The sequence below is a fragment of the Pempheris klunzingeri genome, chromosome 17, assembly GCF_042242105.1.
Source record: "Pempheris klunzingeri isolate RE-2024b chromosome 17, fPemKlu1.hap1, whole genome shotgun sequence".
Taxonomy (NCBI): Eukaryota; Metazoa; Chordata; class Actinopteri; order Acropomatiformes; family Pempheridae; genus Pempheris; species Pempheris klunzingeri.
In genome coordinates, this window is record NC_092028.1 from 8579569 (window position 1) to 8597905 (window position 18337).

The following is an 18337-nucleotide window of genomic DNA, read 5'->3' on the forward strand; positions in this document are numbered from 1 at the left end:
GCATGATTCTCATTTAGTAAATTATGGTCCAATTTAGAGGATAATAGTTGATAAAGCAGGATACGCTTTAGGGTGGGACTAGACTGTTACTAACCAATCAGTGGTGGTCTTCATGGACAAAACGATGCTTCTGGTTCCAAAAAACTAAGATGGTGACGGCCATGAAACCAAGATGGCAACACCAGTAAAGCGAAACTTGAGGCTTCAAAACGGGTGACGTCACCATGGCTACGTCAACTTCTTGTATGCAGTGTGCAGGCCAGGTCGTATAAAACCCTGCACAAGCTATCCCTGTTGCAGAGCTTCCTCATCCGAGTCCGAGGGGGCAAAACAGGAAGCTTGTCCTCACAGGTGTTGAATCACTAAAGATGAGTGTTTAATGCCTAAAGTCACCAAAGCTAAAATCATCATACACTTATATACAATACTGTGGGGAGCCATAGCCGTAGCAGCTGGATTGTACATTCATGATACTTTATGTCATGTCAGACATTGACAGAGCAGCCTGTTTCCAAACAGATCGACAATTCCTGGAACAAAGGGGCTTTAGATGGAGGGCTTACCTGGTGAAGTCGCATTAAGGAGTCAAAATTAGAGGCTGCTGTTCTCATAACTTCACTTTTAAAGTCAAAAACACACCTAGCAGTGACGGCACAAAGTGTCGACGATGGTGTGTTGGAGAATCAGTTTTACTTCCCAACGATAGAGCTCAGCCACAGACACAGGCAAAAACTAAAAGGGAAGCTGGCAATTGACATTTAAAGATTACCAAACAGGATACAAAGATTACCTAACACAAGATGACGGGACAGTTTGCTAAGTCCCACTTCCCATGCTTGCTATTGCTAGTCTGTCTCGCTTTCTGTTCTCTTGTAGGAAACACATGGGCGGTGATATCAGTTACAGATTTAACACTGGAAATGTTTTTAAGTTGTAAGTTGTTGTAAGTTTTGGATCCTTGATTCAGATGAAAGGTAAACTAGAGCAGGCTTGTCATTTCTAACTGGTGATATGACCATGGTGAAAGGACTTTTCGTTGGCCTTGGAAGTAGTGCCAGGTTTTTTGCAGCTTATTTATGAGCAGAAAAACACGCTTGTTAATCCACATCCTATACGTGTTTTCATGGTTCTGGATAAGGTAAAGAAATGAGCCACCATCCAAACTTTTTACATGTAGAGTACCAACTTTATTACGGCCCCATGCACACTGCTTTGACATATAAAGAAATCTAAAGTATGACAGGCCTGCCATGCCTTGTTATGGTTAGCCGGTTATGATTTATTCTAAATATCTTTGGTCAAATCATCACCAGCAGCCAGTCCGTCTTAGCTGTTCTTAAACCACGCCCAGCTGAAAGTGTCCTAGCTGTGCTATCAGAGCATCATGATTCTTGTGGGAGCTCTGGAAGAACTCCTCTGCCCTCTGCAGGTGCTGGTCAGACAGGAAGCGCTCCACCAGAGTATGCTGGATGGCCTTATGTTCGCAGGCTCTATATTGAACCCCGTGGCTCACGTTTCTCAGTGGCTCCACTACCAGTAATCCGCTGGTGCCGGGGCTCACGGCTGGAAACACCTTTACCTGTTGGCAGAGGGAGGGATTATGGGCTGATGCTCACGCCATGTAAAGTCTGCAACTATCCAGTCATAATTGCCAAATATTCTTTAAAAAAAAAGGGTTTAAAAAAGGGTACTGATTCAGAAGTACGATCACTTTGGAGGATGTACTTTGTGGTGCTGTTAAACTGTATTGCGTTATACTGATCGGTGATCCAAATCTTTTGTCCACCCCATTTATATCAATGCGTTTCATGATACCCTTGTTTACAGTATGAGTCAACATACGATGGACAATGGCAAAAAGTGTATCAGCTATATACATTGGAATGGCTTCCTCTGCTGCTGTTTCCCCATCTGAATAATGTTCATTTAAATTACTTGTAGCTGTATTTCCTCACTGCTCCGGTACACAGCAGCTTACTGACTTCTGATGGTCAATTTGAGGTATTTAGAAGAATAGAATAATAGTTGTCCCCTATCTGTAACAAACTGAACATGCCGTTATAAAAGGGGAGAGCAGTACCGTTTTGAGAAGATAACTTCTGTAGATCTTGAGCAGACGGTCAACACGATCCAGGTAGTCCTGACTTAACACGTCTCGATCTGATGGGTTGGTTAGACGCTTCCAGTGGAGAAAGGTGTGGATGTGGAGAGCAGCTCCATTCATCCATTGCTTCACCTGCACACGAAAGGTACAAGAATGTCGTTGCAAGCCCTCAATCTAACTGTCACACTGGGCTTATTTCATTTTGTATATTAGAGCCACCCATGTAGCAGACCAGGACCAGCAAACTCAGGGTTAAAACAAGTATTATGACACTTCTTAACTCTAGATTAACTGATTAATTACCTCAAGGCCAAAAGAGCTACTTACGATTTATTGGAGGGTTATAGTGTAGCAAATGACATCCAGCCAAATACTGTTAGTAGCGACACCAATAATTCTAGCCGTTATAGTAGTTTAGAAAGAATCAGTAATAACAGATGTACAAGCACCATTGTTAATATTATTTGTGATTCTGCAGTTGCCTTGTATCAACGGCAAAGCCAACCCCGCCAGAGCTGACAGCGCTCTCCTCCATTAACACCATCCTCCTGTAGAAATCCAGCAGCTCGATTCTCAGCTTTCTCTCGTAGCTCTCCAGCAGTGCAGCCATCTTGTCCTGCTCATTGGCTGCACCAGGAATCTGCAGTGGAAGATGGTGTTTAGTTTGAATTATGGTGTCTACTTACTACAGACTGTGTTATTTTAAAGTATATTGTACTGTGTTACCTAAGGCTCTGTACAATACAAGATCAATACAACTTCATCCATCATTTCTGAATAGTTCTGCCCCTGCAGGTAGAACACTGCTGGATATTTTAAATGAAACAGAACAAAAAAAGAATTGGATTTGTACATACCATAATAAAAAAAAAACCTTTCTCAGTACAATGCGCTCATGGGTATCTTGTGACTAGAGGTGTAACAGTTCATGCGTTCATCCTGAACCGTTCGGTACAGGATGTTTGGTTTGGTACGACTTTCCTTCTGCATGCTAACGCTATGTGAGGCAATTACTGTCAAAATAGTTTAATAATGCAAATACTCCCACTTGTGGAACAATAATTCCAGAGCGCAAGTATGTCCAATATATTTTGGCAGCACACCATTCAGTTGCAGCATCCCCATGGATACACTAGCCATCAGATTAGCCTTGGTAGCTTGTTACCTTGCTTGACCTGGTTACCCTTTGTTGCTGCTAAATGAATCACAAACAAGAGACCCATGGCACTGACTCAGTGAAACATTATTATCAAAATATGCGCCGTTATCTCAGTTGTTACATTTTATTGCCAGCGTAAAAATGTATGGTAGTTAAAAAGAAGAAGTAGTGGTTTGGTCCCTGTGATGGATATATTATGCCTAATATACAATTTTTTATGACATTAGATTATTAACTGAAGCATCAGTCTTAATAATCTAACAGTTTAAAGACTAATGTTAGCAAACTTCATGTAGATGTTGGTGTGTTACTGACCCTACTGAGTCAGTTAACCAACTTTATGACTCTTTTAAAGTTGAGGCATGAATGGGCTTAATCCTTTATAACACAATTACTATGATTACCACATAGAAATTCCAGCCACCTTTTTGAAAAACTCGCTGGCAATGTGGCTGATGTCCGACCCCGAGTCAGCCCCAAATATTCTGCGAATGGGATCAGGAGGCGGGGCAGGCGCCACAGGGCTCTTTGAGCCCGACCCAATGGACTGGTGATGGGCTAGCATCTCAAACAGGACTGAGAGTGCGAGTGCAACAACACCCACACCCCCATAACTCACCTATAGATACACAAAAAATAATCAAAATCTTTAAGACAAAGTTTAAATATTTAAATGTAATGCATTTCAGACTGTAGGCCTGTTGAATGTGGCAAATGTTAATCACTCCAAAACTCACGCCCATTGTCATAAATGTATTCATTACATTTCCTATTTTGGTGTTTCAGGAATGCTTTCTTTCTACATTCATTCTAAATTCCATGATATGTCCTGTATAACTCATGTTTCTGCCTACTAAGTGCATTTTCACAGTTATAGCAATAGGGATAGTGACACAAGATGGATGCAGACTAGACACCAGAATGATCTGACCGTGGTGTTTCCGCCAAACAGGGTGTGGAGGTCACGGTTGAAGGAAGTTCTCTGCTGCCGAGTCATGCCGCTCTGCAGGGTGGAGTACTGACGCTCCAAAGCCCAGGAGGAGTTCAGAGACAGCAGAGAGGCCAGTGAGGCATCTAGGGAGGCATCAGGAACCAGGCCTGCATGGCTGGAAAGTTATGGCATTCTGGGCATTCACTCAGCTGCTTCACAAACCTAGTCTTTTTATTTAACAGACAGCAATTTTAGCCCAAATTTTGGATCATCTTAGGCCCCATGGGGTTGCATCAGGGTTACATTTTCACTGCTACCTCTTTGCATACCTGGCGGTGTCGTACAGACAGTCTACGGTCTTTGGAGAGGCACTGCAGTTTACTCCCATCTCAGCGTCCAGAGTGACTGGAAATGGTTGCACACTAACTGGTGCAAAAAAGAAAAACCACAGCAGAGTTGCTGTCTCTGACCATTCAGCAGGAAATCGTCAATGTGTGTTCAAGCTTCAGCCGCTGGGTGCAAAGTCTAGACCCATCCAGTGCGGATACACCCACGGCAAACAAACTGTTCAAATACAGAGATACCCATACATGCAATGAATGGCACACTCCAGAGGATAGGAAATCTAATGTAATTCATCTGCTTTTTAAGTTTAGAAAGGTAAAGATTATATTTTGTTCATATGGTTTCTAGGTATGTTGCTGGGACACCAGCTTGCCACATTGTGGTTTTACAGGCAGTAATATGTCCGGCTATGTCTTGGCAGGTGGCATTTCTCAGTGCACAGCTCTCAGTAAAACAGTTGAGATAGCGGTTTCCTGCTGCTTCCAGTCTTTGCTAACTGGCTGCTGGTGGAGAGTGAGAGTGGCATTGATCTTCTGACTTGGTTTTAAACCTCTGAAAAGTGAGTGTGCTCTCAACTACCATTATCCTTAACCTTTAACAAGGACTTAAACCCTCCCACCTCCTCCAGCAGAGCTGCTCAGAGCAAGATAATGGCTTTAGTTGGTAGCTCTCAGACTGTGAAGCAGTGAAAAGTGCTGAAGTTATTTTGAAATATTTGAAATATAGGGATTGCTGTCAAAACATTATATCTAATATTTGTTTCATATGTTTAATAAACTGTCTCTTTTTATGTATTTTGGACACCTAGCATGCACACAAGGCTAGCATGTTCTAGGTTTTGTCAGGAGGAAGACAGGTAATGTCACAATCCATCACAAAAGTGCAACTTTTACCAGAAGACATGAGGCAATGACACAATTTGATACGTTGGGAAACATTTTACATAGCAACCAAAGCCTTCTGTATACATGTAATGAATAAAGATTCAAACCAAAAAATGAACAGAGAACAGTGAAGTAATAATTAACACATATTGATACTGATCCCTCATGTGTCAGATACAAGCATAACATGAAACAAATATGGCAGATCCTTGCATTTTTACAAAATATACAGTAACAACAATCATACAGTAACCATAATATGAGTCATATTGTCAGCCAGCGAAGATGTGAAACACAAAATTACTAAAGCAAAAGGTCATATTTCATTAAAGGTATTATACAGTCTGAGTAAGCGAAATTCATTTCTGATTTGGAAGCAGGTGTTTTCATATTTCATACACACATAGTTTTCAAAAAAGACCTGTTCTCATGGCGGAAAGAGGCTGAGCCGATGCAATCGAATCAATTGTCCCTTAGCCTGAGGCCAATCTGTCCACCAGACTTCAGGAAATCTATTCTGTGTTTCCTGCTGACAGCGACAGGGACTTATATAGGTGAAGACATAACCTCCTCCGCAGAGGTGATGAAACCTTAACTGTTCAAATAAAACAAAGGCATTCACATCAGTATCTGACACTTAAGGATGGGTAATGTAATATATATAACATCAGAACATATCCGCCTGTATGAAACTGAATGAATCAAATCATCATAGCCCTATTCCGTGTGTGAGTCTGCGTGTGTGTGTGTGTGTGTTGTGGATGTGAACTAGCAGGCCACAGTTACAGTAATTAAACTTGCATACACATAAAATGTCTTTGTATAAATACATATTAGGAAAGAATCTCATTTAAAATACACATGTCCTCAAAGTTAGTTAGCCCTACTGTCAAACATTAAGAAACAATATTCTCACTGAGCTAAAATACTGTAATACTGCATGTTTATACAACCAGTGGTCATCTTTAGCTGACGTTTGGCTGGATTTCATATTGTTTTCTAATCCTAGTACAGCATTCACGTGTTAGATATACACTGAGAGAGTCACTGATCGCTATAATCAGTGCTCAAACTTATTGATTTCATAAGCTGTTACCTTAATGTAGCTCATTGCTTAATATTTTGGGAGGATAATTAAAAATAATGCCATTAATCCACTCAGGACCTGCACATTATGTTAGAATGCACTCTTGTGGACTGAGAGGAGCACAACGTCCCAATATTTGAGAACTTTAATACTTGGCATAACTTTTAAAGGTCTAGACCAAAACATATTGACGTCAGTTAGCCACATCAAGTGGGTTGATCCTGGGAGTAGCATAGTATTGGTTTATTGACAGGATGTATCTCTCTATGTGTGGCTCAGCAAGGAAACACTGATCAGGGAAACACTAAGAGGGTATTTCACACTAAAAAGACCTTAACTTTGGAGGATACTCTGTTAAATTGTTTATTTCAGACTGCTAAATATTCTCATATTAGCTAAATATATCATATTAGCCGTCATACTGTTTGAAAGGTTTGGAAGTATATACTGACCACCAATAGCTAGCTCCAGGGGGTCCATACACATACACATGGTTCCTGAATGTAGGATGATGATTAGCAGGCCAGCTAGTTCTTTACCACACATGTCCAGACAGAGCCTGTGCCTGGCCAACACTGTGTCTACTGAACAGAGAGAGACTGAAGTGCTGCTGAAAGAAGTAATCACGTTACTTGCAATGCCATGTAATGCATGACTGCCCATCGCTGCCCAGTAAGCCATGACAGTGAGCCAGCACACACAACCTACCTGAAACAGAAGCAGCTAAATGGCATTCAGCCATCATTCACTGTGCCTATTGCTTCACAGCCAGAGCGACTTGATAAGGTGAATATATATAAATGTTCCATTTATTGGTGTCTGACGACTGCACAACATTGGGTACCTTAGCACTAAGACAAATTAATGGAATCCAGCCATTATTACTGATATTGGTTACACCTGTTTTTGACTGGTCAAAAAGGCTGATGTTCTACACATTCTATGAGCCCACATCACAATCCAAAACCTGTTTCAAGTTCATTCACGGGTCTTGTAATAATTTGAGTAGCTGTAGTCAAAAGCTAATAGTTATTCATATTCTCTGGTACTTTTTAGATCAGTAATGCTGGTAAACACATCAGAAAAGCATCAGTTAATTGAGAAACATAAAAATGTCCTTTTTTTAATCTACATATCAAACTCTTACCATTCCTCTAATGATAAGATGATTTTTTGTTCATATTATTTATATTTCTATATTATTAGTATTTATATGTTTTTAATTCCTTTTTTAATTGATTGTTTCCCTTTGTTGCATGCACTGTATGCAGTGTGCATCTCTTTCTGTATCGTGCAGTATGTGCCCTCACAAAGTGGTCGTGGAGGGCCGTGCAGTGAGCGTGCGCAGGCGGTGAGACTGTGTGTGGGTGTGTGTGTGTATGAGGCTGTGTACAGCGTGTCTGTATCTGGCAGACATCAGATTGTACAGTAACGGGTTGATAGCAGCACTGAGGTAGAAGAGGACAGAGGACACCAGGTTGATATACTGAGAGAGATAGTATAAAAAAACCAAGTGTGGGTCAGGGTGTGTGTATGTATTGTTGAACGCTGTGCTGTTGTGTGTGTTATCAGTGTATAGGCTGGTGGGCGTCACAGCATGTGTTGTTTGTGTTTGTGTATGTTGTGTGTTTGTGAGTGTGGGGTGTGTGTTATTTTGTGAGTTGATAATGGGTGTCCTGCTTAGCATGCTAATGGCTGTGTGTGCATCTGTGTTGGTGCTTGTGTCAGTATGGAAACTGCTGTGCAAGTGTGATAGTTGTGTGAAAATACGTGTGGTTTTGTGCGTATCATTATATGTAGCGGTGTCTCTGTCTGTGTGTGTCATCTTTCCATTCCTAAAGGGTGTCTTGAAGTGCATGTCCCGGTCTGAGTCTGAGTAGCTGATGGGTTCACTAACGGCGTGTATGTTGCTATCTCTGCCTATGCCATCAGAGAGCGTGTTCATCTCTAAAGGTGCATTCGTGTCAGTGTATGCTTCCTGTCCGTAAATACCGGTGTCCATGGAAAAGGAGAAAATAGTCCGACCCACATGGAACGGCAGCCAGCATAGAACAAACGCCAAGACAATCACTCCTGGAGGAGGGAAAGAGACAGAGGAGGAGCAGGGTGGAGAGAAAAACACAGGAGAAGGACAATAGAGTCATTAATATCTGAAGCAAAGATGGTGAAAGATGTCTCTTCCTCAAATAATGCTACCCTTGTAATTAAGTGGTCTCAAAATACTATTCTAGTTTGCTAGAAGTGTGTCAGCAGAAGCCCTCGAAGTTACTGTAAAAATAAAAATGTCTGAGGGTGTGTGGCGTTCTCACCCAGCATTTTGATAGTGTGCCGGTGACTCTGGTCCCTGCGGCTGCTTTGTGGGCGGAGCCACAGTGTCCGTCCAATAAGGCTGTAGACCAGTCCCAGGATGCAGAGGGGTACCAGGAAGTACAGGTTGGAGAGAATCATCATGGCCGCCAAGAGACCGGAGGAGATGGCGTAGTCGGTGCAGCGGCACTCTGTCTCGTCACTCTCTTCTGTGTGACCTCCTAAATCCTCCTCTTCCCATCCTCCTCCCTCATCTTCCTTCATTTTGTTTTGCTGCTCTCTCTCGTCTTCCATCTTCCCCTCTTCTTGACCTCCTCCCTCATCTGCTTGTTTCCTCTCATCTCTTTCTCCTACTCCTGGTTTTCTCTCTCCTTTCTCTCCCAGCCATTTGAACTCTCTCACTCTTTCACCCCATCCCATTTCTGCTTTCTCTCTCCACTTTATTCCCTCTAATCCTTCATCCATCAAGGCCATGTGTCCACTTCCGTTTTCCCTTCCACCCGTCATAAATCCTCCCTGTTCTCCTTCCCTGCGTGTCCAACCTCCGTCCTCCCTCCATCCGCCAGTCCCTAACTCCTCTCTCCCAACTTCTTCCACTCCAACCATGACTAACACCGGTGCAGCGCTGACGACCGCAGCCAGCCAGAGGCAGCCAATGAGAGCCCTGGTTCTGCGCCGTGTCACCAGGGTCTTGGCTGTGATTGGCCAGCAGACCGCCAGGTATCGCTCCAGGGAGAGGAAGGTGATGTGGAGGATGGTGCAGAAGGTGCAGCACTCTGACAGGAACATTGTCACCTTACAGGCGAGGTCTCCTAAAGGCCAGGGTATGGGCCTCCAGAGCTGAGAGAGACACAACAATTATTTAACCCTGACATTTCATTTAATGGCAACGCAGCAGATCTTGTTTAAGGAGCACATTTTCAAACCAAAAAAAAAAACACAAGAAAAGTGAAGTTTTACAACAAGACAAAATTTAGCTGGAAATCAACTGCAATTGTGTGTCAACCAAAGAGGCAGAATGACGACATCTTGACAACTGCCAATTGAAACTGAATGACAGTGAACTTGTATTAAGACCAGAACTGGATGGGCAAAACACACTTGAGCTTCAGCTATAATTGCAGTGTGGCTCAAGGGATACAGTATTAATCATATTCAGTCTACCACTTTGTCCAAGAAATTAGCGACAGATATTCAGTGTCTTTGTAGGATAAACTCCAATGACACTGGCTATCCTGTGCACTTGTAATATGGCACCAGTGTCACCACCGGGGTTGCAGCAGTATACCATTTTCATTGACGGTTATCATACCACATACGTTTGCTCATGTACAGTGTTGAATTAGAATCTCACCTGTGCATGCATGATATTTATCCCCTTTTCTCCTCATCTCCTGGTCTAATTTCACCACACACATTCAGTGAGGAAATTGTCAAAGAGAAGAGAGACTGACTGCAAAAACAGATGTTTGAGTTTATTTTCATTTTCCTATATTTTTATTTTGTGCACTCAAGGGAATATCAATCAAACCAGTGTTGCTTTATTCACTTTAACAATGCCATTTATCTTGCTTTGCAAGTGAACTGAAATTGTTAATAGTCATAGGATATTATTTGAAAAGCTCACAGCTGATGTTATTTTTCATTTTTTAGTTAATTCAACATGCTATGGTGCTATCGTAAACTACCATGCTTTACATAACATGTTACAGTTCCATGCTATTCCATGCTATTTTTCATCATGTTAATAATTCAGTCTCTCTCTTCTTCAGGGTTAAGCTACCCCTGCAAAAACACTTCTTGATTCAGCTCAACCAGCTGTCACACTGTCATATTTTATGAGATCTTACCATTAAAATCTCACATCGCTGCAACTCTAATCACCACTTGCCACTTACAGATTGCGGGGGCAGAATCTGGGGAGTAGCTTGGTTCTAAACCTCTTAAACGTCCCAGACGTCTTTGATGTTTTCAACAACCCAAAAAGGAACCAGGAAATATTACGTATTTACTGACACATGTCATTTGATTATCCATCGTGATTGCACAGAGGATATGTTAGAAGAATGATCTAAGGGCACTCTGGATATGACCTGTTATGAACCCTTAAACATAATAGAAGAAAACTTCATTTGGCAGCAGGGATTACCCCCAGGGGGGAAGTAACAGGGGCTTGTTTAAACCACTATTGGAACACAATTCTCAGAAAGGAGCAGATGCATCATGCCCTCTCCATCATTCATATCAGTGGTCTGCAGTTTTTCCTGTGACTGCACCTTGGTCAGCTCATTCTGCGTGTGTGTGAGTGTGTGTGTGTGTACCTTATACAGATCCAGAGGCAGCAGTAGGAGTATCAACAGATCACTAACAGCCATGCTGCTCAGGTAGAGGTAGGTAGAGCTTCTCATGTGTGGCCGGAGCCAAACCACCAGAATTGTTAGAGTGTTTCCCAGAAGGCCGAAGAGCATCAGTGAAATGTAAATGACAGTCACACACACTAGAATATGAAATATTGATGTTTCATCAGCATCACTTTGCATTGTCTGAAGAACTGTATAGATTGTCAGCCATAAATGAACAAATGTTACATTTTACTACACTATGCACTTGTTAGTTTGACATCTGTGGATGTAAGCTTATTAGCTTTCTTGCTGAGAGTTAGATGAGAAGATTGATACCACACTCATGTAGGTAAATGTGGAGGTACTGCCAGCAGCCGCTTAGCTTAGCTTAGCTTAGCACAAAGACTGGAAACATGTCAAAAGGTAGAAAATATGTTGTTTTACTCTGGATTTTGTGCAACATGCTTATTCATTTGTAACTCGAAAAATCAGGAAATCTGCTTCATCATGACTGTAAGTGAGGTTGATAAGCGTTGATTGACAGTAGCCCGACAACATCTGTTGTCACATTTTGATTCAGATATTGTCATATCTGGGCGTCCCAGTAGCCTAAGAGTTAAGGCTCATTCCACACAATGCAATGTCCACACATTGGGGCGGCTGTGGCTCAGATGGTAGAGTGGGTCGTCCATCAATCGCTGGTTCGATCCCCGGCTGCTTTGAGTCAGCATGTCGAAGTGTCCTTGGGCAAGACACTGAACGCCAACTTGCTCCTGAAGCAGCTTCAGTGTGAGAATGTGTGTGAAAGAATAGTTTCCTCCAACTTAGATTCCTCCTGAATGAATAATGTGTGAATGAGGATGTGATGTAAAAGTGCTTTGAGTAGTTGAAATGACTATAAGGGCGCTACACAAATACAGACCATTTACCATGTATTGCGCTCTCTCTCTCTCTCTCTCTCTCAAGGCCTTTAACACTAAGCTAAGCTGTCTGCTTTCTGTAGCTCACACATGCGGACATGAGTTGTATTGCTCTTCTCATCTAACTCTCAGCAAGAATGCAAATAAGGGTATTTCCCAAAATGTTTTAAGTATTCCTTTAAATCAAAAGAAAGAAGGAATTATCCAGACACCACAATTTCCTTCAGTCAAACAAGATTAAGGCCAAAGTTAAAGGGGAGGGGAAACTTTATCAGTTGTAACCCCCTTTGTGATTTTTTTTTTTGCTTGTTTTGTTGCTCCCTCAGATCTTGCCCGGTACAGCTTTTAACTTCTATTAACAAAATGTGCAATAATTGCTTTTTACCCACCTAACTCAATCAATCCAAACACAGGTTCCTTCCACTGGCACTCTTGGTTCGAGCAGTCCTCTGGGAAGCCCGATGCGAGGCCACAGTCTTCTTCTTCACAGCCACTGCCCAACTCCGTAAGATCCATGATGACGCAGGGTGGGGTCAAAGCAGAGAAAGTGGTGGGGGAGAGGTGTGTGTCCCCCTGGTTACAAGGCGGAGAGGTGACGCACACCGATGGATTTCCTATGACGCTCAATCATAGCTAACACTGAAGGGGATGATCAGGGTGGAAAAGTGTTGTGTAGTCAGAACATATGAGTACATTTAAAAGAAATCACACATAAAAATACATATACTGTATACTCTATGTATGTGAATAAACACAGCCCACATACAGTTACACATGCATAGGGGATGTGTACTTTAAGACAACCTTCAACACTGAGAAAACAGCTGTACGCACATGGGGGCACACATCTTCAATATCGCCACAGTTTAAGTCCATATGTTAATTTTTTTTTTTTCAATGAAACCATCAATGCCAATGAAAGTGAACCACTTAGAAAGTCAACTTGTGATTTTTGCATCCACACACAAACCTATCAGTACCTAAATGTGTAGATGAAAAAATTACACTCAGTCACACACAAAAAAACAAACATACAAAAAGAATATAATATACTCACTGATTCAGAGGAGCTTCAGGGTCCAATGTATGTGTCTGCTGCGATTACACACTTGAGTTTTGGCCACGACTCACACGATCTATCTCTCCCCTCACCCACTCTCCTCTCTTATCGCTCTCTCTCTCTCTCTTCATCTCTGTCTCATCTTTTACTGCCTGCGCCTCCCTATACAAAATACACTTCCTCTTTATAGGAAAAGAGGATCTCCTCCAAGCCAATTTATTACTTATTAATTTATTAAAGTGCCTTTAAAATGTCTTTTTATTGCTTTTTTGTCATACTAACTATTTTCCATATCATAAAATCTTGAATATTTTACCTTTTAGGTCCTTGTCCTTGATTCAAATGAAATCATCAACGTGTCTGTGGGGACACTGCTACCAGTTCTCAGGTGACTTGGTCACATGTACACTAGATTATTGCTAAGCATCCCATGCATATTTGTTTTTGTTTTTATGTCCTGTTTGTCCTATTATTTCCGTGTCTATGGCACTTTTCATCTTTTCCGTCTACCTGTCTGTCTACTTTCCATCAATTAAAAAAAAGAATATATAAGCTAAAGTGAAGTTCACTAAGTGGCACATGCAGTAAAGTTTTCTTTAATTTCACAAAGATGTCTGGTTTGCACAAAGCACTGCGTGGCGCTAGAGCTCTCAACACGCTGGCTGCCGTCTACTTTAGTGGATAAACGAAGAAGAAGAAGAAGAAGAAGCTCAAGGTCCCGCCCGGGGATTGGTCCAATCTTGGCATTACGGAAGTATCAGTTTGTGTTTTCCGTCCCCCCTCATCCATAGTCTGAGCAAGAAAAGATGGCATTAAGAGCTGCATTGAGGAACAAGTGCGGCTTAATAGGTATGTCTGCGTGTGAACACACATTGTAGAGAGGCCATTTTTGATCGTTTTAATGGACATTTCAGTTGCCATCCCGGCTGTTAGCCGTGTTAGCTTTGTGTTAGCGCCACAGAAAGTGGAGCAAAGGTCGCAGGGCACTGCTGGGCTCCTAACTTTAGCTACCACTACTTCTACACAAACCTTCTAAGATTATGTCAGGAAAATAACCTGAAAAGCTTTAAATGACGTGTTCTGGACTTATTATTAATAATGTTAAATGAATATCTGAAGTTATACATAGCCTAAAGGTCACTCTAATTCTAAGAAGTTTAGCAAATATGTGCAGGGATAAGGCAACATTGAAGCCATCACCGAGCAACAGCATACTCTTGATCTATTAGAATAATCTAAAGCATTAAAAACACATTCAGTATTGTAATAATGTGATTGCCATGTAGTGATAGAGCAGTTTTGACTTTCAGATTTGCAAGAAAATAACCTTTTGGCAGCAAGAATCACCTGCGTAGAGATGCTGAGTGATGGATTTTCAAAGTGTGTGTGACTTTTTGGACAGACTTCCTCACAATTACGCTGTGTGTGTGTGTGTGTGTGTGTGTGTGTGTGCAGGTCTTCTATCCCAGCAGTCTTCCTGCAGCAGTCATGGCAGAGTGTATGTGTCTCCAGTCCTCGTTGCCCAGCGGAGGAACAACTCCACCTCACCTAAGATCAAAGTGGACTATGACAAAGGCACAGGTAAAGAGTCTGAGCATCATCACCATCCCCTCTCTCTCTTCCTCTTTCTTTTAGCTCTCTGTCTCTCTCTTTTTCTGATTTTATTGTTAAAGACAATTTGAGTGGATTTCAAAGCTTCCACGTGGTGTGAGTATTTCAAAGAGTTAGGCAGTTGGAGAGTAGCGAGTTGTGCAAGTCAGACACAGCAAAGGAAGAATTGTTTTAAATTCTGGTTACCAGCATAAATATTGTCCTTGTTATTTCCTTTCAGGATAAATCTGTAGAACGTGCATGTCAAAGTATTCAATCAAAAGATGGGCGTCTCTGTCTCTATAGGAGTGGCAGTGATACACATGCAGAGTCCGCCGGTCAACAGCCTCAGTTTGGATTTCCTCACGGAGTTCTGCATCGGTGTGGAGAAGCTGGAGATGGATAAGAGCTGCCGAGGCGTCATCATCACATCGGTACAGTGTAACCTCATTGTGGCTAGCGTTTTCGCTGCTGGTGTGTGTGACAAATGGTAGTACAAATTAACTAGCGTTTATCCTGAGTGTGTGCGTTGCTTCGATCCAGAGCCAGCCCAAAGTGTTCTCGGCCGGCCTGGACATCATGGAGATGTACGGAAAGACTCCAGAGCGCTGCGGAGAGTTCTGGAAAGCCGTTCAGGAGATGTGGCTGAAACTCTACAGCTCCAACATGGTCACTATAGCTGCAATCAACGTACGTATGAAATGCCTGCCCCAACATTCTGTCCCTGAAAAAAAGTCCTGTATCAATCAAGGAGTGAGGCTTTTTATATTAAGAGCTGCAGCAACAGTATTTTGATTCTAACAAAAAAAAAAAATTAACCCTTCGCTTACCTCATCACACCATTCAGGGTTCCAGTCCTGCAGGTGGCTGTCTGATGTCTTTAGCATGTGACTACAGGATAATGGCAGACAACCCTCGTTACAGCATCGGCCTTAATGAGACACAGCTCGGTATCGTAGCACCCTTTTGGTAAGGAATTGTTATTGTGACAACACCCATGACCGTTGTGGTAATATTCATATGGATGATATTTTATTTTATTTAACCAGATAAAAACCCATTGAGATCAAGATCTCTTTCACATAGTGTTCATATGTACAATATATCCAACAAGTGATAAGTAATTGTTGACTATACAACAATTACTGCTGTGGTCTGCAGGTTTAAGGACACCATGGCGAACACAGTGGGCCACCGAACCACAGAGCTGGCTCTGGAGCTGGGGCTGCTTTACAACCCTTCGGAGGCCCTGAAGATAGGACTTGTGGACCAGCTGGTACCTGAAGACCAGGTCCTCCCCACAGCTACACAGACCATGACCAAGTGGTTGGCTATTCCAGGTAGTTTACGCATTATATAGCAACTTAAAAACAGCATTTTATGTTGTAGCATATGATCACATTGATCACGATTGAATTTTAGTTCCAGTTTGAATTTAAAGGTGATACTTTAGTCGTTAATGCTGAACAAGTTTCCTGATGTTGGTTACATAGAGATGATAATGACTCTCCCAAAGCTATCTGCTGCATTCCTGAGGGTGCTTTTTTTTTTCTACTTTTAACAAAGAATAGCATAACATTTTGTTTCCTGCTTGTTCAGTATTTTAGCAGTACTCATACTGCAATGCTGAAATGTTGAATGGATTGTCTTTTTGCACCCAAGTGGAAATGGCTGCTCATCGGCTATTTACACCTGGTCCAGTTATGCGGTATAAAGACTACCAATTTATGAGACTACCAATAAATTCAATTATTTTACTTAAAATAAAATAGAAATATACAAATATACAAGGCAGTGTAAATTAAACACAAAATATCTTCTTTTCAACATACACCCAGGTGTAAATAGCCACACTGGCTGTTTCACCCGGGTGCAAATAGCATCTGCCCAATGTTAGATATACATTAGTGTGGTATTATTATGCACAACTATGTGTCTTTTAATTGAAGCATGAATTTTGTTTTTGCTGACCTCCAGTGATGGATGTTGTCACCTTGCTACGGTGATGTAGAAGTACACTCCAGAAACCGCTGACATACTTAATGAGTTCTGTCCCTGCTTGAAATGCAGGTGATAAAATAACAGCAAGTGTTTATTGATTTATTCAAGCCACTGTGAAACGGCTCCAGGTTTGGAATCTGCGAGCTCACTGTTCATCTGCTGTCTTCACAGACCATGCCAGACAGATCACCAAGTCCATGATGAGGAAGCCCACCATCGACAAGCTAACCTCCAACAGAGAGGCTGACATCCACAACTTTGTCAGTTTCATCACCAAAGACTCCATTCAGAAGTCGCTCCGCATGTACCTGGAGATGCTGAAAAAGAGAAAGAGCTAGAGGAAAGAGGGAAATGTGTAACATGGCACACGCGCAAATTAGAGGGACTTTGTACGATAGTTGAAAACACGCCTGCCTTCAGTGTCATGTGTTCGCTGGTCTGAGTTGGTGCTCCTCGAATGCAACTCTCTTCAGCTCATTTTCACGATTATATTCAACCAGCAAAAAAAACATGTGTGATCCTCTCTCCCCAGGCAGTGACCAAGCTAGCTTTGGAGAGGTTTGATGCCAATGAGTCAGTGTCAAATAACATGTTTCTGGTATTTTAGTCGAAAAGTAACATAATTTGATTACAGTTTAGTTTCACACTGTGTTTGAGGAAAGAAAAAAATTATTTAAACTGGCCGTACACTAATCTCTGACCCCTGCTGTTGCAATGCTCTCTCTCTCAAACGTCCTTTCTGGCATTGCTCATTTGCAGTTCACTACAACAATGCCAGCTTTGCCATTCCAATTTAAATTTTTGGCCAAGGACGGTGGACTTAACTGGCAGACGTGGCAACTGTAAACTAGCAGTGAAGTCCTGCAAACAACAGTGAACTAGCTAATACCAAATCTGTTAGTTGTGACCTTATCCTCTACCTCACATCTCACTGTTTCCATCTGGCTCATTTTTTCAAATGAAAACCCCATAAGAGTATTAAAAATGCACATGATGTTCTCATACATGATATAATTCTAACAGACTGGAGCCCAAGCTGCAGTTCCAATGCAAAAAATCTGAATCTTTGCAAGAAGCATGCTTTGTACAGGTAATTTGCTCTTGTGTTTTAGTACATTATTTGAAATAAACATGTTATTAAAATGGTGTTTGCTCCAATATAACCCTTGGAGATTTGATCAGAAAAGCATACGTGGGTCAACAGAACAGTGGCTAAATTTATGCTTCAATATTTGTACAGCATGCTTCATTTTTACAATAGAAAGGGTTTTGCCCGTTTTTCCACGTGGAGAAGCCCAGAGCGTGGCAGACCTGCTGGGTCTAGTTTACAGTTGCTGAGCCGTGATTGGACAATTGCTGGTCTGGGGAAGGTTTTAGTGAACGGTTAGTTGTGTCACAGACAGGTCTTCACCATATAAAGTGCCTAGACTTACTGACTTACTGTACATTCAAGAGCCATAACAAATAACCCACAGTGGGCAAAGCCTTTGTCATCTCTAACACACTTATTTCATTTTTCTAATTATTTTTAGCTGGACATTTCTGAATAAATGAGTGTATTTATGTGATCATTAGATCGATTGGTGTGGTGAGTCATATTTTTCCAC

At 41.8% G+C, this 18337-nt stretch overlaps 3 protein-coding genes across 5 annotated transcripts; 1 reads left to right on the forward strand and 2 right to left on the reverse strand.

Moving 5' to 3' along the window:
• Nucleotides 1-1206: 1206 nt before the first annotated feature.
• On the reverse strand, nt 1207-4605 carry LOC139216189 (uncharacterized). 3 transcript variants are annotated; one of them, XM_070847255.1, is made up of 6 exons: nt 4524-4605; nt 4195-4369; nt 3688-3882; nt 2610-2744; nt 2081-2236; nt 1207-1579 (listed from the first exon to the last, which is right to left on the reverse strand). In XM_070847255.1, exons 1-6 carry the CDS (start codon nt 4580-4582, stop codon nt 1337-1339), a joined length of 963 nt encoding a protein of 320 aa, XP_070703356.1. In that variant the 5' UTR covers nt 4583-4605; the 3' UTR covers nt 1207-1336. The 3 variants fall into 3 exon arrangements, with proteins under 3 accessions (XP_070703356.1, XP_070703358.1, XP_070703357.1); XM_070847257.1 differs by lacking the exon at nt 3688-3882; XM_070847256.1 differs by lacking the exon at nt 2610-2744.
• Nucleotides 4606-7567: 2962 nt separating this feature from the next.
• On the reverse strand, nt 7568-12595 carry LOC139216317 (growth hormone secretagogue receptor type 1-like). The gene is made up of 7 exons (XM_070847410.1): nt 12469-12595; nt 11139-11314; nt 9129-9657; nt 8820-9095; nt 8502-8583; nt 7904-8015; nt 7568-7576 (listed from the first exon to the last, which is right to left on the reverse strand). Exons 1-7 carry the CDS (start codon nt 12593-12595, stop codon nt 7568-7570), a joined length of 1311 nt encoding a protein of 436 aa, XP_070703511.1.
• Nucleotides 12596-13788: 1193 nt separating this feature from the next.
• Nucleotides 13789-18307, forward strand: eci1 (enoyl-CoA delta isomerase 1). Its single transcript, XM_070848060.1, has 7 exons — nt 13789-13988; nt 14595-14720; nt 15036-15163; nt 15273-15419; nt 15577-15698; nt 15891-16069; nt 16902-18307. The coding sequence occupies exons 1-7, from the start codon at nt 13946-13948 to the stop codon at nt 17066-17068; spliced, it is 912 nt and encodes a 303-aa protein (XP_070704161.1). The 5' UTR covers nt 13789-13945; the 3' UTR covers nt 17069-18307.
• Nucleotides 18308-18337: the final 30 nt, after the last annotated feature.

Coding starts and splice junctions, on each gene's coding strand:
- LOC139216189 (XM_070847255.1), bottom strand. CDS start 4,582: ATGGGAGTAAACTGCAGTGCCTCTCCAAAGACCGTAGACTGTCTGTAC. Junction 2,745..3,687: donor CCAGCGAGTTTTTCAAAAAG/GTGGCTGGAATT, acceptor CTTCCACTGCAG/ATTCCTGGTGCAGCCAATGA. Junction 1,580..2,080: donor GAAGTTATCTTCTCAAAACG/GTACTGCTCTCC, acceptor CTCTGCCAACAG/GTAAAGGTGTTTCCAGCCGT.
- LOC139216317 (XM_070847410.1), bottom strand. CDS start 12,595: ATGGATCTTACGGAGTTGGGCAGTGGCTGTGAAGAAGAAGACTGTGGC. Junction 11,315..12,468: donor GTTTGGATTGATTGAGTTAG/GTGGGTAAAAAG, acceptor TTCATATTCTAG/TGTGTGTGACTGTCATTTAC. Junction 8,584..8,819: donor GCACACTATCAAAATGCTGG/GTGAGAACGCCA, acceptor TCCCTCCTCCAG/GAGTGATTGTCTTGGCGTTT.
- eci1 (XM_070848060.1), top strand. CDS start 13,946: ATGGCATTAAGAGCTGCATTGAGGAACAAGTGCGGCTTAATAG. Junction 15,699..15,890: donor GGTATCGTAGCACCCTTTTG/GTAAGGAATTGT, acceptor TGTGGTCTGCAG/GTTTAAGGACACCATGGCGA. Junction 16,070..16,901: donor CAAGTGGTTGGCTATTCCAG/GTAGTTTACGCA, acceptor CTGTCTTCACAG/ACCATGCCAGACAGATCACC.